Source organism: Morchella sextelata, assembly GCF_020137385.1.
Source record: "Morchella sextelata strain SCLS chromosome Unknown scls_14, whole genome shotgun sequence".
NCBI classification, from domain to species: Eukaryota; Fungi; Ascomycota; class Pezizomycetes; order Pezizales; family Morchellaceae; genus Morchella; species Morchella sextelata.
In genome coordinates, this window is record NW_025408629.1 from 364,470 (window position 1) to 391,732 (window position 27,263).

A 27,263-nucleotide genomic window follows, 5' to 3' on the forward strand; every position below is an offset into this window, starting at 1 on the left:
CTACAGGGACTACATAACCCGGGCTACTATATGATACAAATGGGAGATAGAGATTGATATTTATACGGATGGGAGTATAGACGACAACATTAACGGGATATTAGTGGGGTAGTAGACCTTAATAAATGATATGGGATGGACGAAGCCAACCCAATTTTAAACGCAGCCCGACTTACAGAACCCGGAGGTAAAGAGTGGCGTGGGAATTAGGGGTTTATAGCTCTCGTAGACGATCGTGGGGGAGGATAACATGCAGTGCACGTGGCCGTGGGGTAGAGATTTGGGTGTGTGGGTGTGTGGATGTGTAGGAGCTGGTGGGTGTTGGCAGGTGGATAGGTGACTAGGTGGATAACTACATGTCACGGAGCACTTATGCATGTGGGGGTAAAACCTCTTGCCCAGATTCAAATGACAGCCAACTACTCAACGGCCCCACAGAAATTCCAAAGGGCGACTAACACCAGCTCCAAAAGACACTCTCAATACCGCAATCACATAATATTCCGAACTACTGCCAGAAACTCCAATTGTGTGGATCGAGCAGCGTCAAGTAATAACAGTTCCCACCACCGGCCCACAACTACATGTATGTACAACCAAAACAACCGAGTGACACCCCATGACGACAACCTCTCACACGTGATCCTAGTGGACTAGGGTTACTATTCCTAAATAACTAACCCCGCGGCCTCCGGAGAATTGAAACTGAAATAAATTTTTTTCTCTCTTCTTTACCCCCGCAAAGCTAGCCTCATCTACAATTGGAAAATTTTTCCTTATGACACGAACTAACCCCCCGCGCGCCCAAGGTTTTAAAACTTTAAGGCCTGAAGTAGGCACCGGTGGACTAGACCATGGACCAAAGTAACTGGAGTCACTACACCCCTGTCGAGTCCTATATGGAATTGACATGGCAGCGTCACTTCCCATCACTCGCTGTTTCCACAATCCTGGGGTTGCAAAGAGAAGAAGATTTAGGCCCCCCCGATTCACTGCATATCTGATCTTTCAACGCCGCAAGGGTGCTTTCCGGGGCTCCTCCACACTTGCTTTATGTATATACATACAAGCTTCTTGCTAGCTGGCAACAGGACAACAGTACCCTAGGGTGGAATGTTTTGTTTGGGACGATGATCGATCTTTTGGCTTTTTAGTTTTATAAGTTTGGTGGGTGGCCGTAGGTGGGTGGTGAGTAGGGAGGTAGATGAGTAGCCCTAACCCTAGGCCTGAGGGTATTTTTATGTGTTGGGTTGGTAATGTGATAGGGTTTGTGCGGGAAGATTTTGGGGATTAGTATTGAAGGATTCATACGTAGACTTGTATGCAGAGGCACGGATGGGTTGAGGAGGAGGAGGGGAAGGCTTATGGTTAACTGCCGGAAGTGTATAGTGACAACTATTTAAGTATTTACCTACATCTAGAGATAGCTATATAGTAGGGGGGAATGATTAGCATTCCCCGATATTAACTCCGCTCTATGATGATATATACATCTAGAAGTGGTAGTACTGTAAATTTCCTAGACATAGATCTCAGACCTCGACGTCAGTAGAGCAGGTTTCGTGTTTAAATTGGAGTGCAATTTGAGATTACTACGGTCTACCGGGTTTCCAAGATCCCATACATAAAAGTACGGGGAAGCGTGCATATAGAGCAGGCAGCTGAAAGTCGATAGAGTTATGCGCATGCAGTATCCGGATCCCTGAAGATCGAGCCATTATGATGAAAACAAGGGTTAAATTCAAACCTAACCCTGGCACATAGAAAGGGTTACCAGGCCAAGCCGATATAAGATAATTCCATATTCAGATTTTCAATGAATTAGTTGGTTAGCTTTTTTAAAAAAAACCGGAGAGTATGGCACCGAATCTGATACGAGGCCTTGAGGACACGGTCAATGATCGAATGTCCACCGGACATCACGAAGAGAAATACGATATCTGTCTACTCCCTCTGGCTAGCAAAGTCCGAAAATTTGCAATGCCGCCGTACCCAATCAAAGGGCCAGCAAGCCAGCGTCCGCGTCGAGCACATTCCAAAGCCCATGGAGCCATGTGTTAGTAATTCCCAGCTCCCAACGTAACGTAACAAACCTGACAAAGCCCAATCCGCTCACTACTTGAAACTCTGTCGACAACCTAAGCAGGCAGCACTCGGTCCAACTGATCGGGCAGCAGAATACAGGCTATATTCCCGGCTCTCTCGGTCAATCGTCGTCGTATCAGAACACCGTATCAAAAAAGTAAACTTCTCGACCGAAAAGTTCACCCCCATCCTCTCTACATTGCTCTACACCCAACCCGCCAAGGGGCCCATACTAGTTGTGTGACAGTGCCACATTGACTCCGATCATGAATCGGAACATTTCTCTCGATCATTTTTTTGGCAGCCTTAGAGAAAGAGAAAAGAAAAGATCTCTCCCACTTTCCCATCCACCTCCCCGCCAACGACGGCGATATCACACCTCTCTCTCAGCCGCCCCGGGCCAGGTCCCGTGTGGAACGTAAACCTCCAGCACCGGACGGAACACACGTCCGATCCAAGCAAAGCAGAGCTTTGACGTAGACGTCGACGTCGACGTCGTTTTAATCGCGCGTGCTCGCTCACAAGGAAACCAGTGCAGTCCGTAACAAAAAGCGGGCCGCACCCTGCGGTTCCGATTGGAGAGCCAGCTTTACCAGGTAAAGGGAAAACAAAAAAAAGGTTAACCCCGCACTCGTGGGAGAAAAAAAAAATCTGGAGCCTCGTTGGCAAGTAGTGGGGAACATGCCGGGCACAAAGCGAGGGGTGAAAGGTGAGAGAGAAATGAAATGTGAATAGCTACTCGCAATTTCACAGCGTTTCCGGACGCAACTGCTATTGCATACACAGAAAAAACCCGCCAAGGCTATCTTTTGTATGGCATGCAATAGTGGTCGCGTCCGGAAACGTCAAAAAACTATGAGTAGTAGCAAGTGGATTCTATTATTAAATTGGATTGGAGTTTTCAGAAGGTCCGAGGAGGAATTATTGGATAGACAGGGTCCTGGCAGCAGTAGAGCGTAGATATGTAGGTAGGATATGAGTACGATTGCGACCATACTGTACTGCACACATCATGATCATGTAGGGACGTCGTCTGGATGTAAATACTTCTAGGACAGCCAATACGTACGTATGCACTCAGCCCTTTTTTTCCTCCCCCTTCAGTCTCTCCCTCGTGATCCTTTCAATATATTTTTTTATTTTTATTCCAAGACCGCAACAATCGTGGAGCGCCAGATGCTTGTCTCACATCAAGATCTCCCTCCTTTCCTCCCCCACAGAGGAGGTCCGCCTACTCGGGGCAGGTAAAAAGTACCGGACAATGCAAGTTTTGTCTCTGGGGTTTTTTGCAGTAGCTCACGCCTAGCACGCACACCCATTGGTGAACCAAAAACCTGCATTGTCCGGTACTTTTTACCTGCCCCGAGTACTCATGTACTCTACTCCAGATAGGTAAAGTGGAGTACAGGTGCATGTAGACTACCTTAGCGAACCTGCGCTGGGACCAGTTTGGCGGCGCCCGTGGGGGTACTCTCAATTGAATGAATGTAGATCTCACCGCCCAGCCAGGAGAAATACGTACGCCTGGGACTGGGCAGTAGTAAACCCCGATATTGCCCTATCTGCGATTCAATTTCATAGAATTCGCATGCAGCGCAGGCGTTACTATGTAATGCCTGTGTCAGTTGAGGTGCCCCACCTCAAAGCATCACACCTTGCCTTAACAACCAAGCTGTAGTACTCCCACGACTTGTCCTCGAACCAACCAGCCAGATAGTCAGGTCCTTTGTCAACTCGTCCATCCACTTACAGCTACGAGACCTCCCTCCCACCTTGAGCGAGAAGTCCAGTAAACCACCACAAAGCAGAAGTAAAAGAAGAAAAGAAAATCACCATGTCCGGATACGTCAGAATGGGCCGCGGGGGTGCGGGCAATACGTTCACCCAAACCGAACTCGAGAAGAAGGTACAGTAAAGCAACCCCGCCATTAGCTACATACATGTAGCCAGCTAGAGTAGTACCCTACTGCAGGCAGACAGGCGGAGCAGATGAATATCCAATTCAACGGACTAACAAATATGTAGGAGGAGGATATCGAGGCCCAAGAGCCCAAAACTGCGTATAACGACGTTGGCGTCGAAGAGACATCCCCGCCTCGTCCTCCGGCAGGGTACAAGCACATGTAAGTAGAGCCGGCCGAGTACATAACTCCCCAGGCCGGCCTTCCTTTCCTTTTTATTTTTTTGCCAACTAGCCAGCTGTCCGCAATATTTGCTTTACTTTGGCTAGCAGCTGCTTACAACCCGCAGGGGCCGCGGCGGCGCCGGTAACTGGTTCGTTCCCTCCGAACTCGCCGGCGGCGTTCTCTCCGACCAATCTGAAGCGCCAACGCCCGAGCCGCCGGCCGAGCATGGTCAATCCGTACGGATATGGCGAGGTCGGGGTGGTGCGGGAAACTATGCTGCCGATGCGCCGCAACAAATTGAGGGTGTCGAGAAGGCGGAGGCGGAGCGGGCAAAGGCCGAAGAAGCGAAGGTCAAGGCGGATGTGGAGCAGACGCTACAGAAGCCCAGGCAAGCGCACATGAAGAATGGGGAGAAAGGAGACCCTGAGCTTGGGTGGAGAGAGGCGGGGTTGTAGAGTGGGGCGGTGAAAGAGGGGTGGGGGTCTCTAATTAACCCCAATTGTGTGATGGCGGTCTTTTTTTTTTGTTCATGAACTCCTTTCCGGTGTCGAATTGACTGGGCAATTGTGCCTTTTATTGTTTCTTAAGATCTTCTTTCCCCCTAACTCTCTTCTCGTGATATACGGCAATAGAAGATTTCCCTTGAGAAGTAAGGAGCGTTTCCCCTTGTTTCAGAGAAACTTTGAAGTCTCTTTTTTTGTATTCAAGGTTTCAAAGTAATGTACCACGAGTGTGCCAATACCGGAAGAAACGATTCACTTCACATCAATTCCACATCCATGAGTTCAATCACTCTCTAGCTCGGCCCTGGGGAACCGCTGATAGATTTTTGCTTTGTCACAGGAATTTACAACTCCCCAGCCCTAGAGGTCTTTGCAGTGCATTATCGTCAACGTGTACCAGTTCCATCCCCTTCCACACCCCCGGTGCCCTCGAGTGATGTTGAAGGAATTAAAGCCACATCACAGTTCTAGGCCCTTTAAATCCAAATCGTATCATACATGTCGAGTCTATCCATCCCATCTAGCAGTGGCATGGTGCCGCCTGTGTCGGACTTCTCATCACCAGACATAATCCATCTCCAGGACCGGGGGAGAAGAAAAATAAAATTTCAAGCTGTTTACTCACATCATCTCGCCATAAAAAACTTTTTATCTATCTCCTACGGGTAATCTTGCTGATCATACAGGGCAGAGCAGGCAATCGCTACGCTGCATGATGCATGTACTCGACATGGATAATGGTAGGCTGGCTGCCTGCATGCGGGGGTGGAAACGATTCTGAACCGCACCGACAGTGGGTTGGGTTGTGTGAGTCTCACTCATGATCAACTCAGGCAACATTTTTTTTTTCCTTCCATCAGAATACACAAAAAATGTTTCGTTTCATCCGTCGAGATTGAAGATCTGCCCTTTAGTTCACTTGCTCCAGCTTAGTTCTCCAGATTGTGAAATTAATAGGCATCCGTTTGAAATTGTTTATCTATGATGTTTTGGTTTTACCCCCGCCGGCACCGGGAATATGGTGTTTTGCTGTTTACCCATAAACCTAACCCGACCTTACCCAACCCACCCTACCCATGACATCGTTCCCACCACCACTACCCAAGGGACAACCCTCTACCGTTGCCGGCCGTTTTGACAGCTTGTTTTGCAGCCTTTCCGTCCGTATGTACGGCTAGTTCCTCCGCGCAGCAAGATCTAGATAACTAAGCCCTGTGCTGTGCAGTTTTCGGTTCATAAAGTGGGCGCTGATAAAGACCAGAAAAAAAAATACTAAATTGCGACATCATGTCAAATAAAAAAAAAGTTCGGAAGAATTGGGGATCATCGGTGCACCGTGATATTATTCTCCCGGGGACACAGCTAGAGTAGAGTGCAACATCACACGCAGATAGATAGGTAAAGTTTCCGGTACGGGGCACGAAGGCAGTTTTGTTTGCAATCGTCGGATCTCCCACTCTTGGGTGCTGTGTTAGTGTTGAAGCTAGCTCGTGCGTTGGTTTTAAAAAAAGTATAAGCTTCTGGGATCGTCATAGGCACAGGAACCTGAAGTTTTTTTTGTGGATCATGGAGGCGTTTTTGATTTTCGCTTAGCTAACTAGAGCTCCTGTTCGGGTTGATGTGATGTGATAGACATCCATCGATGTGTTGGTGGGTTTAGGTAAAACACCAGAAGCACGAACCACGAGCCATTCCTAAATCAACGTCCCCCAGGTTCAAAGGTTTTGAGTACCTAGAGGTTTGCCTGTTATGGAGGAGTATCAATCACCGCCAGAGCACTGTAGGGCCTCTCAATGCTTTGAAATAAAACATACGGAACCGGACCGAGCTCCCAAAGATCTTGCCGAGAAACTCCCCCGGATGTCTGTCCGTCCCGTACTCTAGAGCAATTAATAGCTTTCCAGGTTCTGTCTTCCGAGCTCCGAAATCTTGGTTGACTGTGCTAGCTGGGGGGGATATCTCGTTGCCCTTGAGAGCCCTTTACCTAGCTGCTCTAGCATAGCTATGTCAGTTCCGAAGCTGGGTTTCTGCCGGCGCTGCACCGATTTACCGGGTTTAATTAGAAAGAAAAGAAAGAGAGCCGAAACGATACGACATGATCACCAGCTAGAGTACGGGTGATCATAAAAGAAAAAAAAAGATGGGGAAAGCAGAACAAAGGAAAAGAAAGCTTTTCATTCTTTTTTTTTTTCCCTCTCGTCAGGAAAAAAAAGTTGAATGATCGATTGCTCGGATCATCTGATTTGTTCCTGGGAGCACCAGCAGCAAGCAGCAAGCAGCATGAGGAAAAAGGTGGGGTAGGTAAGGTAAGGTAAGGTAGGTGTCCCTCCCCTTCGATTCGAGCTGGTTCCTGTTCTCGGCCTTACGTGCATGGGGTTGAAGGAAGTGTGTGCACTTTTTTTTTTCAAAATTTGAGTCTTTTTTTTCTCTGCCCTGCCGTGGGGAAGAGGAACGAAAAGGTTGTTGACGAAGTTTGGTTGGAGGACCTGTTTTTTTCCCCTTCAGCCAGCCAGACCAGCCAGGGACGCTCTCCTGTAGGAACCACGGAATTGAGAAGCGGGAGCTTCTCAATTGAACATATGCAGAAGCAGAGCAGTAAAAAAAATACCCCCCCTACCCAAGCTCCACCAAGTCCTAGATGGAATTTGATGAAAGAGAGAGAGAAGCTAGGAGCTGGGAAACAAAAAAAATTATCAGCCTCGTGATCGCACAAAATTGAATTTCTATATGAGTAACCGACCCTTGACGATACGATACGTGAGTGCACCATACCATGCCATGAATAAGAAAAAAAAATCTTGGACACAGGCAGAAGTCCAGTCTGACTGGAATCGTGAACGTGTTCGCCGCGCATCCCTCCCTTCTTGGATCCGCATTCGATCTCTTTCTTCACTCATACCGTACCCCGGCTTCCCAGCTCCGTTCATTATCCCATCATCCAGCACCTTTTTCTCCTCCTGCACTCTCTTCTTCTTTTCTCTCTTCTTGCCATTTTGTTCCTACTCGGTGCACTCACTCACTCGACCAATCTCACTCTCACTCGCTCACTCTACTATTACCTCGGATCTTCTTCTTTTTTCTTATTGATATTATTATTACTATTCTTCCTGCATTCCTTCCTTCCCTCTCCCTCATTTCCCTCATCACCATCATCAATCCTCATCACTATCATACAATACACCCCCCATTGCATTGCATCTTCTTCTTCATCTTCTTCATATAAACAAGACCTGTCTGTCATCTCCCATCTAGCTAGGAAGCATCGGACAGACAGACAACCTTCATCCATCCCGATAAGGTTACACAAGGGAATTGAAACACCACGTCCAATTCAACCAGGCGCTTTCCGCTTTGAGCGAACGACGGTTACGTTCTAGGCGTCCGGATCCGATAGTGAATTCTTTGTGGAGGGTCTGAGATTTTTTTCTGGATTACTTTTTTTTCCAGCTCCTGGGATTCTTCTTCTTCTTCCCCCTTCTTCTACTACTTCTACCACTTCTACTACATACATTCGTACGTACGACAAACAAAATCAATCGACGCGGCACTTATATATATATTTCCATTCTAGCCAGCAGCTTACCTTACCTTACCGGAACCATCTAGCTACTACAACAACAACCGAAATCAACGTCGGAAGATAGCTACAGGCAGCTTGTTTTGGGTTTCATCGGCAGGGGTATATTTTCTCAGCTCAGTATTATTTGCGAGCAAGCACCTGGGGTGGAAGATCATCACACTCACACACACACACACAAGCACATCGCAACGAGGCAGAAAGAAATAAGGGATAGAAAAATAAAAGGAAAGAAAAAAATCATAATAACTCAATAATAAAAAGAGGGCAACCAAAGCAAGCAAGCAAAGATTCACTTCTTTTTGAAAGCTCACTGCTAGTTACACGAATCCAGGAAAGAAAAGAAAAGCAAAAAACAAGGAGGAGCTCCGCCTAGTCTCGCGCCTAATCCCATTCACCTTTCTTAAAATTAAAAGCTCGTAGTTGGTTGGAGAAAGCGCAAAAGCCTGGTGACCGGGACCGTCGACCACAGTGCTCCATGATGGCCTCCACAAAGGTAGCTCCAACCCATCCACCCCCATCCCATCCATCCTGTCTGTCTGTCTGTTTCTTACTTGACGCTCCCCCTCCTTCCTTCCCACACACACACCCACACCCCCTTAAAAGCATAATAAAAAAATTCTCTCTACACTCGTTTTTTGCTATTATTTTTATCATTATTATTATCATTGTTGGGAAAGAAAACTCATCTGATCTGTGACAAAAATTAAAGGATTCGTCGTCTTCCGTATCCCCACGATTTCCATCACGCCTCCCTCCCTCCCCAACAGCAAGTGCCCTCCCTATCAAAACCCCTCACCACAGAACCCACTCGATAGGCTCTGTAAATACCCACCGCATAACGCGACGGAAGAGTATGTCATCGACAGCCGGAACAGCCAACATGGCCGCCGTAGTCCAAGCAGTCAAGGAGGCCGCCGCTGAAATACCATTCTCGCTCCCAGCACCGACTGGGCTCGCTCGGAGTCCTGGTAAAGCGGGCAAGACACCGGTATTAGGGAATAGCGGATATCCTAGCCCGCCAAGCAGCCTACCCACTTCAACAGTAGTCCCGGGCCCGACGCTCAGCGGCAATAACAACAGTAACAGCAATGCAACGGCAGAGGAGAACCTACAGTTCCCGAGGAAGACAGGGAGTCTGGAAAATGGTAGCGGTGATAGTGCAATTGCTGAGGGATATGGACCAGATGCGATGAAGAGCGCAGGAGGGAGACGTAGAGCGAGTGAGGGTGCACATCTAGTGTTGGGAGGCGCACCCGGGGGCAGCAGGGCGAGGAGTGGGAGCGAACTAAAGTGTGACAAGTGTGGGAAGGGGTATAAACATAGTTCTTGTTTGACGAAACATTTGTTTGTGCTCCCCCTCCATCTTCTCATCCGTGTTGTTGTTTCTGTTATATACTTCTTTGGGTTGGTTCGCAAGAACCGGAATTATTATCATTGCTCTTTGCTGCAACCAATCACTCCTACCCCACACTTTGTTTTTTTCTTTTTTCCTTTCCTTTCTTGGCCTGGTCCTGTCTGGTCCCAACATATACATACCCCCAGCTTTCTTTACATAGTGGATATGCTATTAATGACACTGGGAATTTCTTCTTCAAACCATTGTTTTCCCCTTCATTCCCATTACTATTGACCCATGCCCAACACAGCACATCACCCGCAAAAACATAAGAAAAATGAGGTTAATTTTACTTACGCCCTATGATATAGATGGGAACACACGCCTGAATGGTCTTACACCTCTAAGCTCCTAATATCCAAGCACCAGCAAGTACAGCTCCTCGAAGCCGCCTCTATTCTTGTTTCCATGAACCCGAGCACCACGCCCCCGACTTCCAACTCCGGCGCCGACCACGACAGCTCGTCATCTTCCTCGGAGGACACTACACCCCCGCCGCACTCAGACATTGGCAGCCCAACCCCACGCGGTATCCGCAACGGCGCCGGCAAACCTGGAAAACGCCTCTCCGGATCATATCCGCGCTCTTCCACCGCCCCGAATGCTACTGGCTTCCCGAGCCATTTCGTGCAGAAACACACGACGCCGAGGCAGAGAACGAGGATTACACCCTCAGAAGATGAGGCGCTGGCGTCGGCAATTGAGCTACTAAGTTGCTCGTTTAGGACAATTGGGAGCCCACAGCCATCACTCGTAGTAGGAAGCTTGTTGGGACGGGTAAACGAGGTGAAGAGGGAGGAGGAGGAAGAAGAGGACGAAGGCGATGTGAGTATGGTGGATCTGGAAGAGAGTGGGAGTGAGGTTGAGGGGTGGGGTGGGAGACGTGGGAGCGACGAGGAGGAGGACGGCGTCTTTGGCAGGATGGAGGAATAATGGGTCTTTTGGGTTGGTTGGAGGGTTGGGGGGTTCCAATTTTGGGTGCGCAAATTGGATCAGTAACTCGATCAATCTAGGTAGAAATCTCGCATCCTTCGGGACAAAGAGAGTTTTCACCCTAATCCTCGAGTCACTAGCCAATTTGTCCAGCTAAATCCCTCCCGTGAGGGAAAAATGGGATATACTGCGTATGCATTGTATAAATTTTGGGGTTTGGTTTTTTTGGTTGTTGCTTCTTTTGGCCTGACTGCAATTTTTTAGTTGTCGTTGATGTTGGGTCGGTGGACTTTGGGATCGGAGCGGTTTTATTCCCTGCGATTGATTATTTTCCTGTCCGTTTTTTTTTTCTTTTTTTCTTTCTTTTGTGGGTACTCTGGGTGGTTTCTTCTTTCCTGTTCCTTGTTTCCTTATCTTTCCTTTTTTTTTTCTCTCTTCTTTTTATAACTTTCACGGATGATCCGCGCGCGCCGGACCGTCCGGCGACGACGATAAGGATCGATCTCGATAGCTAGCTATCCAGGGCCTCCCTCTTATTTACGGTCGGTCGGTACCCTACTACTATATTTAAAAATAAATAAATAAATAAATAAACGAAAGATAAATAACCTTTGTGTTCCTCTGTTTGCATGGGCCCTGATGTCATTGACTGCCAGGAAAAACGAAATCGGGCTGAGAGAGGGGGTGGGTAGGGGAGAGGCGGCCGGGCGGCGGGACGTTGTGTGCGTTTGCAGTTTTGTTTTTTGTTTTTTGCCTTTGCATTGCAACGTTTGGTGTTGATTAAACTTGTTTCACTTACCTTGTCTGAGAAATTTGAGTTTGGGTCGCTAAGGTCAGGTGATTTTGGTGATTGTGGCGACATAATATGCAGGTAAGCAAGTGAGAGGTGGGAGGAGAAGGGAGGGTTTATCATAGGTGGGTTCGGAGGAGAAAAGAGGGGGAAGAGGGCTGAAAATCGGACGTAGGGCTGTGAGTGGTGTTTGATGTTGCATGTTTTGGGTTGTATCGATATGAGTGATATGAGTAGAAAGTAGATAGGCTAGGTGTCGACCTCACAGATGGGTAACGACTATCTATGATTGGTATTGTAGACAACCTCATGCTCACGCCAGAATGGCAATTGAAATTCCAGGATGGAACCATAGTGAACGCAGAGTTCCATAATGTCAGTCTATCATGGGTTTTCTACGACCAGTTTTATTAATTCCATCGGATGATAAAGATTTTGTCGTGGGTTCTCATGAAATTATTGTATGTGCAGTACTCTATTGCAGCGTGTACATCATATGTGCCTCTGCGTCATCTAGGAAGCGCATTGATAGGAATTGACGATTGTGGCTTACAACCTTCGATCATTCTTCTCTCTCTCTTCTGAGTCTTCTCTTCTACTCCGCAAGAATTCCGGGCCCCGCCTCACCAGTGCAGTGTTTCGGAGCTTAAAACGGACGGGGAGGGGAGGGGAAAAAATAGAAAGAAGGATTCCGGCCGGGGGGTAGACCTCATATCAGATGAGATGACGGTGCTGGCACAGCATGTCATGCAAACCTGCCAGGAAAAGACTGATGAGATCGGCAGTTAGAGCAAGATCGCCCTTCTGAAGATTGGACGGAAGCTTTTTATTTTTTCCCCTCAGACAGTGAGAAAAAAAGTTGGGGCTGCGATACCGACACTACATACAGCAGCGACGTGTCTGCTACAGATCTTCGCCGGCGCCGTCGCCGCAGCAGCAGCAGCGAGATGCGGGGTGGTCCCTGCGTCGTGAATGATGTAATATGTGTGAGGTGGTGGTAGGTATTTTTGTTGCTGTTGAGAAGGCCGAGGAGCGGGCTGTGTGCACGTGCTGGCCATGGGGAAGTGGTATCAAGATTCTTGATTGACTTTTTTATGCAGCGCCAGTCACTGACTCGCTGGCTGGCTCACTCACCTGAAGTATTCGAAATACTTGTTCTGCAGCTGCGTAAACACATGTAGATTAGAGTAGTCTTTTTACTATTGCATAGCATAGCATAGCATCTATCTGAATTGGAGTAAGTAAACAGTAGCCACGAGGCCGGAAGGCAAGCTCTTGGTTTCTCCGAGAGAAGGAGAGATGAGCTGTTCTCTCAATATGATGTAACGAGGTAGTTATTTTGAAAATTGATTCCGTCAGTTCGTCACTTTGAAGAGTTTTTTCTATTTCCGTCGGGAGGGATGCCAGTGGTCGTGGGAGGTTGTGTATGGCAGGGAGCTATCAAGACTTTTAGACTGGACCAGTTCCCAGGATTTCTGAACCCTCGTGTGCTCTGCCGAAGATTGGTGAGCCTATGGGATTACTCGGACCAGATGTACGAGTGCGTGACCTCTGAAAAGCAAAGTTTGTAGAACACACTTGACTTTCTCTAGAAACTTAGTTAGAAGTAGTAATTGTAGCTTTGGGAATGTGCAGACAGATGCCAGAAGCCAATGCGGAGCTCTGAGTGGTCCAATTGGTACATTGGAGCATGTAAATTACCATGAACCAGGATACAGCCTGTTGACTGCTTCCATACTAAGAATACCAAGAGAAACGAACCCATAAGAAACAAACTGATTTCAACTCTCAGTCCCAAAGTATTTCCAACTTTCCAAGATGGACGCCGAGTAGCCGTGCAAACTTGGAAAAAATTGCTTAAACAAGAGAATGTGTACAGCTGGCCATCTCGCCTAGCGAATCGCAAGCAGAGCGGGATACCCACTTTCTGCAGCCTCAATTCGGTTGGGGGGAGCACACAACAACACGCCTGTCAACGAGAGCACCCGAGGCGAAAAGGGGAAAGGCCGAGAGAGCAATGGAGGGGCTTAGGTGGGGAGGTTGCGACAACGCAGAATTACTACATACATCGAACCCCTCTGACCTACACGCTGCTTCTCGCTCAATAGCTTGCACACACAGCACACACACACAGACGCCTGAACACGTATGCAGCAGCAGCAAGCAGCGACAAGCAGCAGCAGAAGCAGTGAGAGTGAGAGAAGCAGCAGCAGAAGCAGCAGGAAGCACAGGAAGCATGGCAGAAGCAGCAGGAAGCAGAAGCAGATGAGACTCACTGGCCTCTCACCGCCCCTCCTTTTCCTCACTGGCGTCCCGATTAACTCCGTTTAGATATTGAGAAAGGGATAATGGATGGGAAAGCGAGAGCGACTGGCATATGGAGCAGAGTGCGAATACGGCCAGAAGAGATAAATCACCCTCTCGAATTAGAATTACTCCTCTATGTATCTCTCATCCTGACAGGGCGAGACGTCTGTGAGGCAAATTAGACGCCGCGCCATTGGATTCTGCAACTACCATTGGACGACAAGGCAAGAGGGGATCATTTGGATTGGGGATTGGGATGTCCCATGTACATACAGTAACAACAACAACATGGCAGTCTTTTTTCTCTTTGGCTTCGCTGGCCAGCGTGGCCGGCGATCTGGCAGCTCTACATGATATTCTACTTTACGCTCTCTTACTGTCTGTCTATCTGTCTGTATCACCGCTACCCATCCATCTTCCCTTCTTTCCTTCTTTCTCTTCCCCCTCCGCCGCCGCCTCCCCACCCCCCTCCTCTAATACAGATCCTACCTATCTACATAGCTTTCTCAGCTTTTGAGTACATCTCGCTGTCAATTCCTGCCTGTGCCCCTCATTCTTCCCTTTTTCCACCATCCCCTCCTTTACACACACCCTCTCATTAAATCTATTCACCACTCAGCTCCCCTCCTCCCGCTGTCATCATTTGGTCCTTGGTACATCAGCTTTCTCTGCTTCCACATTCCCGGGAATTTATTGGGAAATAAAAAAGATACACAACCGGAGGCAATCTAGGTGTACCCGCTACTACCCCACACACACCCACACAACACGTCTCCTTACCTTTTTTATATTTTCTTCCCTTTGATAGTCGCATCTAGCCAACCTTGGTGACCCAAACACAGAGGACAAATTTTAAAACAAATCACTCTGATCGAATCGTGTGTGCTACAAACGTGTGGACACATACAATATTATCTACCACTCGTCATCACCCATCTGCCTCTGAGACATACATAGATTTGCCCCAAGTTGCCACCCATTGGTATATATCTGACCTCTTCTTGATGTTGCTCCTCGGACGCAGCTATTTTGTTATCATTGATCTGGGCTCTAATTCCCTACCTGGCTAGAAGTTAAACCTCAGTAGTACCCTACGTACAAGCATATATACTTGTATCCATCACCGGATCTTAAATAATAATCCCTACCGGTCATCAAGAGTCACGCCTGCGTTGTCTCTTAGATCTCCCAAACTGATTTCCAGTCGCCCAATCTCCAAGAAGTTCCGCCAGACTCAACGGACATCAGCAAGTCGATTAAAACAGCATCGCCCTAAAAGATTAAATCTGAGTAGGCAACCGGAAACTACAGATATGGCAGCTTCAATAGTTCATATTCCGCTGTCTCCAATGACCTTGGAGATCAACTCTGTTTCTTCGGAATACGTTACTTGGGTGGTATGTCTTGCGAACTTGCTTATTCCGGAGGTAGATAAAGTTGTTAACTCCTTTGCTTGATAGTATCGATGGCGAAATGTCGATCTATCCGCCGACTTCGAGACGTATGCTACAAGCCCAAGTTAAAACCCAACCAGGGACTTATAAACTGATTATTACAGATATTCCCAAAACTTCGGTCATCCAGATGGTTGGGTCTGGCGCATGCTGTTCCAGCAGAACGTCGATGCCAACGGCAACCGTGTCTACGGGATCTTCCTCTACGTTGTAATGACCGACAACGAGCTTCAAGAGCGAACATGGACTCGTGACATTAGATATCTCCAATTTGTCATCCTTAACTCGGAAGGCCGACAGCTTAAGGACAAGAGCACAGTTGCTGTCTACCGCGAGAACCAGCTATCATGGGGCTTCCCCGGACTACTCGACAACAGCATTCTACTCCGGGACCCTGTGGTGAATTCAAGACGTACGATTGACATTGTCTGTCGTCTACGGTACCATCCGGACGGTGAGAAGATGCGAAGGCCTCTCAGCCCTAGTATGACTGGGTCCTTGCTCGGTGGATCCATGATTGGCGCCAATCATGCTGCTGCCCGTGCAGCATCTACTCCGGCAAGTTATTGGGACCAGAAGGCTAGTGGTGTTGCTGTTGTAGATCCGGTAGGAAAGAACCTTCGAACTTTGATAAATAACCGAAAGTTCTCGGACTTGGAACTGGTAGTCGGACCCAACAAACAAATCGTTCACGGGCACAAAGCGATCCTTGCGACAAGAAGTGAATGGTTTGAAGCTGCATTGAGGCCTGGATTTAGGGAATCGAGGGAAGGAAGAATTACCTTGCCGGATGAGGATCCCAAGATATTTGAGGCTTTGTTGGAGTTTTTGTATACGGGGGAGTATCCTCTCGCTTCGATCGAGAACCACGGGATTCCTGGTTCGCCCATGATCACGACAAAGAAGTCTAGTTCTCCGGATGGTCTGCATCTCTCTCCGCGCTCCCCTCCTAATATACCTCCTCGTGGATTGGACGATTCTGCCTCGACGGTCGGGAGCTCCTTTACTGATGCTCAACCCCCGACAGAAGACTCCTATGAATACATGAACACTTATGACAATGTCGACATGATGGACGAAGATGAAGAACTCGACGAGCAGAAATACGCCCTATTTCTCATGGCCGACAAATTCGGAATTGCGCAGCTCAAGAGCCTTATCCGAGTTCACCTCACGAATGAGCTCCTCGACCTCTCCAGCAGCAGCCCTCCAGGTAGCAGGTTATTACGATTGATCAGATTCGCTTTTGAGGAGCTTCCTGAAAGCACAACCAGCAAAAAGAGGGATAGTGGGATGGGTTCGTCAGTTGGCAGTAACGGGATGATTGACAGGGAGCGAAGCCCTAGCGGTGGATACACCCACGGATATGTCTACGGCGGCGGCTCCGGCAGCGGATATCCGCCAAGCGACCTCACGGGAGTGGCAGGCTCTGTTGTCGAGAAGCGCGAGGGCGCAACCTCTGCCTTCGGACATGCGCCGGAGGTCGGCGATGGCTTGGCAATGACTGAGCGCAGGAGCAACAGCAGACTCAGCAACGTCAGCAGCATCACTGGTAGTGCATACCGAGGTGGAAACAGCTACGCAAGAGACAACGAAACTGCTATCCTTAGGGAAAACATCACTACATATGTGGCCAAGATGTTCCATGCGGTCAGAGTCTTGGACGGGTTCGATGAGATGTTGAGGGAAGGTGGTGAGATGGGAGGTTTCGCACGGAAAGTCATGGACAGCATGTTTAGACCTTAGTTTTGGAAAAACTCTCACTCATGGGGAGCTTCCTTGCTAAAACTTCTCCTTTTCTGGATCATTTTTGGGGTGGTTTATATTCTTTTTATTTTCATTGCATTCATTTTTCTTCGGTTTCCGGCATCAAGTGGAGAAAAGGGTTCGGTCTAGAACAGCACTCGGCGGCTCACTTTTGTATTTTTTTCTTTACTTCAGCTTGCTATGGATAGTGAACGAGGAGGGGGGCAGTGTTTACTTATCCAAGCGGGGTCTGTTGGGTATTATTATTATTATTACATGTTTTTCTTCTTTCTTGGGAGGACCGGGGATTTTCGAGAGGTAGGCCTTCCGCCGCCTTTCTGTTTGATTCGCGGTCCAATCTTGGCTCATTTCTTTTTGGGGCATATTCTTGGAGTCTAGCGTGTGGTTTGGGAAAGCATTTTTTCTTCTTTTTGCATCTACTTTACTTCTTCTGATCTGCCTCCTCTTCGTTTAAAGGACGGCAGGTGTTTGTTCATTTTTTGTTTCCTTTTTTTATCTTTGGGTTTTTAGTACATGCTCTGATGTACCAACGGGCCATGGCCGAAAATTACGATATGATATGATGATAAATAATGACTAAAATACTATTACTCTGTACAAAAAATATATGTTCTCTATTGTTTTTGTTTTTCGCGCTCGGGCTGTTTTCCTTGGAAGGGAGGGGGGGGTCTGGGTGTTGGGGGCTGGGGGCTGGGGGCTGGGGGCTGGGGGCTGGGGGATTAATGTGTATAAAAAAAAACCCGGAAATCGAAGAGAGAGCAATAATGACGTTTCACCCCCATCCATCCTTGGATCATCTCGATTCAAAACGTTGATTGACGTTTTAGTTTGAGCTGTTTTTTCCTTTTTCTTTTTTTTGTTCCCATTTTTATTTTTCCGGGGGGGGGGGGGGGGGGTGTGGGCGGGCGAGCTCGAGCGCAGTTTTAAATTTTATGTAGCTGGGTTTTCAATACGGCGTTCAGATAACGACGATCATCCAATTCGCCTCACGGATCAGCTTATTTACTCTATACATCATCGCGTGGAGGTAAAAAAGGGGGGGCGGGGCCAGTATATAAAGTCATGTCGACCGGTACCAGTGTCGGTGTTGGATGGGGCTGGGTATGTGCGAGTGATAGGCTGTGATGTGGAGTGACTTGGTTGCTTCTGGTAGGGACTGGGTAGATAGAGTCACTCTGCCAGCATTAAATTGTCGCTCACATAATATTTCTCATGTTTTCAACCAATCATAAGTCCTTTTCAGCGGATTTTGCTTAAGTAAGCGGCAATTGATGGGCTGCATAGTATGTTGAAATAATTGATCTAAGTGACATGTCCTCAATAACCCCGACTTGGAACCACTCAACAGCCATACCGGGTGGTCGTGGGGTGATATTCACAGAGGACCTGCAGTGGTATACAGCTGGCATGCTGAGTCATCGAGTTGTGAGAAGAAGAGGTGGTCCGCCCTACAGCTGGCATGTGAATTGTCGGATTGCGATCACAACCCTAACCCATATACGTTAATGCTCGGAATTCCCGTAGCACCTATCTTAGGTTTCAGAGTATAGTGGGTTTGCTAGATATAGCCAGCCATAGAACTAAAGTATCCCAGGGCTCCTTGGGTAAGGCCACTACTAACTCGTGAGATATATTGGGTGGCCGGGACTAGAGTTGTGTTAACAGTAGGTGGCGACGACCAATCTGCTGCTGGGTAGGTAGCATTTTGGAGCTAGAATGTTCCATATATTGACTGGTTATTGGATGCTGGTGGGGCTTTGATGTCGAGGGGAGCCAAGACGGATTAAGGGAACTGAGTATAGAGACATCGATTAACATTGCCGTTGGTTCATTGACTGGAGGCGGGGAATTCTAGTTGAGTTATCTCCAATCTAGAGTGATATCTGAGTAGAAGATAGCCGACGAGAATAGTCTATTGTGTATAAGAACTGATGGGCTATATATATAAAACACAGGAGAAAAGTGATCTTATCGTTATAGTTAGAGAAACAACGTATTCTTCTTAAGACAAAGGTACAGATATTTAATCGTCGGCCATGAGCCATATCCAAACTCCATAGTGTAACATTGACCTGACGACGAACTGGTTGTTCATTCTCTATATCTCGCCTGAAGTAATCAATACGTTTTTCAGTTTACTATATCTACTAACCCATAAAAAAAAGAAAGAAAAAAGCTACCTGCAATTAAACAAACTATATAAATAAATACCTACACAAAAAAAGGGTCTACGGAAAAAAAGTAACCCTAACCCACCATCCAGCGCTCCAATAGTAGCTTCGCCGGCCCCCGTCCCCCAAGAGTAGAAACAAGGAAACCGGCGATAGAGTAATGTTCTTACTTCAAAATAATTTTGAATTAGGAGACAGGGGCTCAGAAAATTAGGCGTGCTGCCGAGGGTAGTCCTGGCCGCTGGTGACTATCCCGGAATTAAGCAGCACAATGAGATGGGGGAAGACTGCATATTTATAGAAATAAGAACATGCTGAGATTGAGATGTGTTTATTTTGGCCGCTCCGCTATCAGGATAAGCCAGTACATTTTGTGTCGAGGAAGGAGTTGAAGGATTTGTACGGTCTCGGCGTTTTGGTGGTATATATTTGAGGTCCGCAAATACAAATTCAATATTCCATATTCAGTGGCTGCAAACCGATTAACCATTATACCCAACATAAACCCAATACTCATTAGCAGTTGTAAATATCATGCAAACCTAATGACCAGCACATACCCACCCCATGCCAGCACAAATCCAATTCCTGTCCATCCGGTGCTCTCTCTTTTTTCTTTTCTCTCTCTCTATTTTATTATTATCGACCCGCGCTATATACCCGTCAAAACAAGAACCGACTCTCAAAACTTTATGCAGCAGTCTACATTTAGTGTGTGGGTGTCAATGATCGACACAACAAGCAATGTGCAACTGTCTTATCCGAGCACACATTCCAATATCATCTAGGTACACCCACAGCTCATATATAAGAAGCAGCTGGCCATATAGGGAGTATTCTACAGTGCAAGTGTGTACGCGCCAAATGGCAGCCAAATCTCTTTGATCAACCCTAACTAACCCTAGCGATAACTAGCCCTAATTAACCCCAACTACCAGTTGTTTTCTCCGTCGTCATCTCACACAGGGATATTGGAGTGTATGTAAGTCCTGAGAGAACATGTAGTAGTGATGGTGAGTAACACTGATTGATGAGAGTGCATTGGTGGTTATTATTGAATCATGATGGATCACTCGGTTTCTGCACTAGGGGTTGATTGATTGATTGATAATTCATTAATTAATTCTATACTAGGGCGCTATGGTGTTGATTTTGTTTGTTTGTTTGTTTAACTCATTAATTGCACCGGTGTTGATTGATTAATTGATAATTCATTGGTTGTGGTGTTGATGTTGAATAGGAGCAAAGGGGATGATGAGATGCTTTTCTTGCACAACAATTACAAAACTGGGGTATACTCACTCGGACATGGTCCATCCTCGAAAGTCAAGACACCATAGGGGTCCATTACGAGCGAGACAGTATTCTTTAGAACCCTTTCGAACCTTGAAGTATTTTCAGGCCTTTCTTTCAATACGCCATACGAACGAAACTTCACTGGGAACAATTACGGGTTTCAGAAAGAGGTCATGGATTGATATATATAGTCTAAATAACGACAGCACGGCCTAATAAGGTGGCAGCGAGGCTACTAATGATGCCCGCAACCATGGAGCACAGGGCACAAATGCCTCCCATCTACTAACATCTGCGTATTAGCCGTAGCTGTGAGGAGCTAGGGAGGTAGCTATAGCTCTATGAAGCTCGATGTCTTATACCACTGCAGCTCGCGACAGACGCAAAGCTCCTTCCACAGGGCCAGGCACGCCAGGCGCAAGACCAGACCGACAGGGCATGGGCGAGTTCGCCGCCGGGGATCAACTATACTAACTATACCGCTGATCACCGTCTCGTCTGCACACTCCAACTCACCCATTACCTATCGCCCTCCCGGCGGGCCGCCACCGCTACTTAACCTCCTCGCCTAACCGCGGGAGCGATCTCGGCCGCGAACCGCACCCGCAACGTCTAACCTGACAGCACCCGCGCCGCACTTACCCGCGTAACGGTGGCGGCGGGTTCCAAAAATAGCTCCGACCGAGTGATGGGACGAAAGCCCTATCCGTAATGTGGAACCCTAACCCTGTGACTACAGCCGGTCAGATATTGGGGGTGGGACCGGGGGGAAAGGTAAAAGTAGGTTCCGTATATTGGCTGTAGTAGTTTAGATTAAATAGAGGTGCACTGCGAGGGGAGAGAAGTCAGCTGCACAGAAAGGACGAGGGCGGTTAAATTGTGATTGTGGGAACGTCCTGTCCTGTCCTGCGCTCGATAGAGTAGAGACGACCGAGACGAGAGGTAGCAGCCGGGGATGAGGGGGAGGGGACTGTGTAAAAAAGAAAACGCCGACCAGCACAACCCATCTCGTCGCCGAGAGAGAGCTGTTTGGGGATTGCGGTTGAGGTTGGGGCGGTTGTTGGGGTTGGGTGTTTACGCGTCTATCTATTCTCTATGTTTCCACACCGCAGAGGCAGAAGAAGAAGAAGGCACCGTAACACAACGCAAAGCCGGCCCTGAGAGATTTTCTCGACGACTCGGAGGCCCGGTTATTTTGCTAACCACCAAGGTAAGGTTAGGTTACGAAACCACGCAACGTGCGGAGGATAAAGCACTCCTATGGGGTCCCACCGGCCAAGATCTGCTGCGCTGCAGTCCAGAAGGAAAGGAAAGGGAAAAGTAATCAACTAATCAACCCCTGGCACATTATGTACATCATGTACATCAATGTAAGCAAGATGATATGATCCCTGAAGAAAAAAACCGGGCCTGCGAATTAATGGGCAGGTATGGTATGGCTGACTGACTTGACTGGCCCATGGCTGCACGTACCCAAAACCAAAACCACCCTCATCTCCGCAGCAGTCGATGGATGATGCCATGATCTGGTCTGGTGGTGTTGGTGGGGGGAGGCGAGGCGGTGGGGTGTGCGGTGGAGGGAGATCCAGTCCTATTTAATACCCCAGATCCCGATATTCTAGGCCCCACGGGAAGAAAGAAGAAGGAAGAAGCGGGAGTGAAATAAGTGGACGTGAAGTGGAACATGAAGAAGAAAAAAAGAAAAGAAAAGAAAAGGTCCGATCTGCTACCTAGATGTATGTACGGAGTTGTTGGATTTTATCGGACCAGCAGGGCCAGCGGGCGGGCGGGACAGCGTCAGGGAGGGCAGGAAGAAGAGTTGGATCGTTACAACAGCCGCCAAGGCGCCGACGGCGCAGGTTCATGGAGGATCTTACTACTAAGACCGCGGAGATAATTACGAGGCGGGCCGGGGGAGAGAGATAAGGTTTTTCTACGCACGCATTCCATGCGCACGGACTGGAAATAGCAGCAGAGCTAGCAGCCCTCATTTGGAGATTTTCTGAAACAGCTGTGCGGCTTTTCTTTCCCTTCTTTTGATGTTGGGGGCCGTCATGAGATATCACTCGGGCGACTTTGATGACGTTGGGATTCAGATAGATACATAGCTAGTCACTCATGTAGCTTTTCCACTCCGCCCCCATGTGATGATCATGCAATCCATGGTTGTGGAACGCCAAGATAATGATAATAACCAGGTCAATAAATGGGTTTTCTTATGATACATCGCATCGCAACCCCAACCACACTCCAAAGCTTATTCGAAAATCCCCGGGGTCAGTCACATGTAAAGAGCAGGTGATAGAAACGCCACAGAAATGACCTTCTCCACCACCTCCACCACCACTGGAACTTCAACGCAGCCCTGTAGTATCTGAGGAGCTAATTGGCTTGTGCTCTTTGTGGCGTAGAAGGGACGTAGAATATCGGACATGCCCGGTATTCGAAAAGCTAACGGGCTTGTTGGTAGGCATCTCCTTCCGTATCATCCTATTAATGATCATATTGCCCCTGTATGACTTCGCCAAACTTTGTACGGATTCTTGTTGAAAAATCGAAGATCGGTTTTGCTGGCGGTGCCCTCCCCTTCCCCAAAGCCTTTATTCTCAATCGTCAAAACCAGTGACTGACCATCACAGTACTGTCTCCCATCCCATGACTTCTAGCAGCCAACCAGCCAGTCCACCTATCATTTCCGCACCCGTTGTCGTAGTCATTCATCCAATCATGAATCCCAACCCTGCCCGATCCTTCGACCTTAATACCCTGATAACTCTTGCCCAATCCCCACTCTCCCATATCTTCCAGCTGTTTCGTGGTCAGTATGTGAGTACGTTCAAGGTGTAAAATCAAATCTCAAAGGCAGGCCAGTCAGTGTCAGTGAACCCAACGGAGAAAAATCGTGATATCTGGTACATGTATTCCCACATGGAGTTATCCAGCCTCAAACAATGTTACAATAACAATAAGTACAATCGCAATGCAATACGAGTAAACAAACTTTTTTTTTCTCTCGCTAATTCCGCTGGGGGAAAGAAAAAGATTCAAAAAAACAAAAACACCTTTTTTTTTGTGCATTTTCCAAAGAATAAGACCGCCTCGGCTCAAAACTCGCCGTGTCCGTTGAGAAGTCCATGAAAATAGTAGGAAACATAAAAAGAACAAAAAAGAACCAGATACGCCTCACCAGCCCTGCAGTCGACAATCCAAAAAACACCTCCCTAATAAGGACAACAAATAGAAGAAACCACCTGCTGGATCGATCGAATAGAGTCGGCCGAGTTGGTTAGATCGGAGTGTAGTTTCGGCCAAAGATTATGGTACAGTTCCGTAAAAGACGGAAAGCTCCCGAGATTAAAAAGGTCGAAACTCGATACAGCAGGAAAACTTTTGTACTCGAAGGATCTTGGAAATGTCGTAAAAACGATAGCATTACAACCGAAATTCCGTAGCGAAGAAAACAATATACGTTGAGACCATATGACACAAAGGGATACCGCGTCACTGTATAACCATGATTAGTAGGATGCAAACCTCTGAGCAAAAGGAGGACCTACCTGATATCCATATCGTACTGATGCATAATCCATGCCGGATTTATCTGTAACCGTATCCGAGATTGTACTGCTTTAATGAACCATCCGTTAGACTGCCTGTGCTATTCGGAGTCGGATCCGATGCAAACATCGAATCGAGGGAATATTCGAAGCCTCTAACATTACTAAAGATTCCTTGCTGGTGTTGCTGCGGCTGCTGCTGCGGCTGCTGCTGCGGCATGCCCATGCAATTACCCATATCGTTCACTGGAGTGTTTGGAGTCCGCTGACCCTCGTTATCGAGTGACTGGGTATCGTCGTTGTTGCTTTCGAGAAGCTCGGCGTCGTATTCCTGGTCTACACACACACATGGATCAATCTAGGATGGCCGGGCTCTTTCATAACAGAGAAATGAAGGATGGGAAGTACACGGGGTAGCTTGCCGAGCTCTTCCATATGTGATTGGAATGGTGAAGGGTAAAAGTTTTGACCCATTGGAATTCCTGGATGAGGAAAGTCCTGTGGTGCAGTAGGAGTAGTTACTGCGCTATGGGGAATCTGGAATGATTGGTCTGGAGGTGTTGGAATAGCGATGGACGGTGAGGTTGTTCGCGAGTGGTTTGGCCTAAGAAGTGGGCTGGTTTTAATGTAAAGGGCCTCAGGCGGAGGGTTGATAGACGGACGCTTTTGGATGATTGGTCCTCCATGTATGGGTCGAAGGGCAGGGTGTTGTTGGATTGACTGTTGTCTAGAGAGAGACTGAGGCATTGTTTGCTGCGGCGCAGCTTGAGGTCTACCTGTGTCGTCATATTGGGCGAATGCCCGTAACTCCGCGGTGACATCAATGCCCTTCTCAAGGAGAATTCTCTCGAGCAGAGAATTCTTGTAACGAAGCATCAGTACCTCATCAGCAGCATTGCGAGATGACTGCTGAAGACTTGATAATGTTTCTTCATGATGTTTGATGGTTGCTTCCAAGTGTTTGATATATTCGGTTCGTCTTTCGCGGAAGGCTATTTTGATGTGTCAATAGAAACGTTAAAAATAAATGCAGACCCACACTTTCGATGACACATCGGAACTGGGACGTAGCCAACTGTTGTTGGAGAATTCAAAGTATAAAGATAAGGACCGTACCTGCTTGAGCAGCTCTGTTTCGCATTTTCCTCTCTTCCTGCGTTGCGTATACCGGTTTCCTCCCACCCTTCCTTTTCTGAGTCGGGAACTGAGCCTGCTCTGCCGTCGTCGCCTCTGGCGACGAGGCAGAGGAAGCTGAAGAGTGAGGAGGTGAGGTCTTGACAGCTGCCATTGCGATTCAGAGGGGTTGTCGATTTTAGAGACTGATACTAGTTGGTTGGCTGGCTTACTGCTGGATGGGAAAAGAGTCGAAAGCTTGAGGAGGTAGAGGGATGCTGGTTATGAAGCTTTTTTTTTGGAGAGGAGGGCAGTTGTGATGGTTGGTTGACAGAAATCCTTAAGACAGGGAACAGCACTAGTGATGGGGTGGGAACAGGACCTTCGGAGCTAGCCAAGGCAGAGGAACAGCAGGGGGAGAGGAACGACGATGATGTGCAGCGAGAAAAAAAAGTGGGGAAAAGGACTGCTTATGCAATTTCAATTCGCAGGCTGCCAGTCTAATTCGGTAGCGGCAAAACGTGGGGTCGCGGGCAGCTGCGCAAACATAAAAAAGAATTCAAAACTTCTTTTGCGAGAGGGAGAGAGGGAAAGGTGAAGGGAGGAAAAAGCAATCAAAAAAGCGACCAGGAACGACAATTGGAACACACGATGCAACACAAAGACCATGTCAGAAGGTTGGGTTGGGTCGAAGTATCTTTGGCACAGACAGTCACGGTACAGACAAGACAGTCTACTGACCACCAACTTAGCATAGTTCATGGGGATCTAGAGTACGTTAGTACATCTTCCTGTACTGTTCTACCTACCGTGTCTGCCTTTCCACTCTTCTAGCTCCCTCCCCATCGAGTGCGTGAGTGAGTGAGATTGAGTGAAGGAAGGAATGATCCCAGTATTTCTTCATTTTCTTCACCTGTCCACCCATCCATATCCATCCATCACTCGCTGCAACTCACGTCGTGCCACACACACCAAGGCCAAGTTACCGCACATGCATTTGATTCTTTCTCACACCTTCACCTTCTTCACTTTCTTTCTTCCCCATTCCCTCACTCTGTCCCTGTCCACCTACAATCACCTTTCTCTCGTCTACCTATTGCCCTCTCTTTCTCTCTAACCCCTCGGAAATCGAGTCAGAGCAAGCCAGCCCTCCTCAGGCTTTGTCTCCGGTAAAAAAAAAAATTTGTGTAAAAGAGAAAAAAAACCCAACGACAGAAAACGGCAAACGCTTCCGGCAGAATGCGAGTGGTGCTGCCTTGATTGGTCAATGAGGCCTCGTTGCCTCGGGCAGGGTCACGAGTGACGGCCACCTCCGATACTAGCCAGAAAAAGATCATTTTTTCCAACCAACCCCCCCTTCTCTTTTCCCTTCTCTCCAGGGACGCAAAGCCTTCTTTCTGTTCCGCGCAGATGCTCGATGCTGCTCTAAAACTGGAGAGCAGGGTGCACGATGCAGTCTCCGCTCACCAGCCTCCACTGGTTTAGTCCCGGTTCCCTGGACCCTACTCAGAAAATCGACCAAACCTTGTCGAAACTAACAAGCAGAGCCGCCCCCCGAAACTGGTGGATCAGCAAGAAGACACGACATTCCAGGGGCAAAACTGAATCAAAATAGGGCTTGCCCTGTAATGGTGGCCCATGGGAACTGCTCCTGTGTTGTGCTAGGATCTTTCCCCGCATTTTTCATGTCGTCTCAGTACACCCCCTTCCCACCGCAGACCGACAGGCAGCAGGTGTCTACACCGGTTGAAGCCGTGTGATGTGTGATGCAACGCAACGGGCAAAGTTTCATCTCGATCTACATTTCCTTTTTTGCCCTTTGTTTGCTTCTCCGCGGGGAGTATTTTCCCTCCTTCCATCCCAAGTCCCAAGTAAAGGTACATGTAATTCCTACGCAAAGTGCCTTGTAATGTAATCAATTAATTATGCTGTACTTTAATTGATACTGTATAATGCACCTGCATATAATCTAGAATAAATATGAAGATTTCTCCGATACTGGTGCCGCTGTTGCTGGGCTCTTGATGTTTAGTGCCTTTTGGTAGACCAGTTCTTTTATCGTTCAGCAGCTACAAAAATATCTAACTGCTATGAAGCAACATATCCAGGGTCTTCCCAATTTATTCGTTGTTCCCTGAGCCTGGTACGTTGCCTACTAGCTTCACTAAATTGTCAACCCTAGTAC

The 27,263-nt window shown here is 47.8% G+C and overlaps 4 protein-coding genes across 4 annotated transcripts; 3 read left to right on the plus strand and 1 right to left on the minus strand.

Annotated features, from left to right (window-relative positions):
* Positions 1-3,919: 3,919 nt before the first annotated feature.
* On the plus strand, positions 3,920-4,666 carry H6S33_002970 (uncharacterized protein; the record flags this gene model as incomplete). Its single annotated transcript, XM_044834747.1, has 3 exons — positions 3,920-3,991; positions 4,111-4,208; positions 4,336-4,666. The coding sequence occupies 3 exons, from the start codon at positions 3,920-3,922 to the stop codon at positions 4,664-4,666; spliced, it is 501 nt and encodes a 166-aa protein (XP_044692177.1).
* Positions 4,667-8,769: 4,103 nt separating this feature from the next.
* Positions 8,770-10,623, plus strand: H6S33_002971 (uncharacterized protein; the record flags this gene model as incomplete). The annotated part of the gene is made up of 3 exons (XM_044834748.1): positions 8,770-8,787; positions 9,004-9,605; positions 10,002-10,623. The coding sequence occupies 3 exons, from the start codon at positions 8,770-8,772 to the stop codon at positions 10,621-10,623; spliced, it is 1,242 nt and encodes a 413-aa protein (XP_044692178.1).
* Positions 10,624-15,033: 4,410 nt separating this feature from the next.
* H6S33_002972 (uncharacterized protein) lies at positions 15,034-16,920 on the plus strand (the record flags this gene model as incomplete). The annotated part of the gene is made up of 3 exons (XM_044834749.1): positions 15,034-15,117; positions 15,181-15,221; positions 15,279-16,920. The coding sequence occupies 3 exons, from the start codon at positions 15,034-15,036 to the stop codon at positions 16,918-16,920; spliced, it is 1,767 nt and encodes a 588-aa protein (XP_044692179.1).
* Positions 16,921-23,909: 6,989 nt separating this feature from the next.
* On the minus strand, positions 23,910-25,253 carry H6S33_002973 (uncharacterized protein; the record flags this gene model as incomplete). Its single annotated transcript, XM_044834750.1, has 5 exons — positions 23,910-23,912; positions 23,966-24,032; positions 24,094-24,301; positions 24,376-24,957; positions 25,082-25,253. The coding sequence occupies 5 exons, from the start codon at positions 25,251-25,253 to the stop codon at positions 23,910-23,912; spliced, it is 1,032 nt and encodes a 343-aa protein (XP_044692180.1).
* Positions 25,254-27,263: the final 2,010 nt, after the last annotated feature.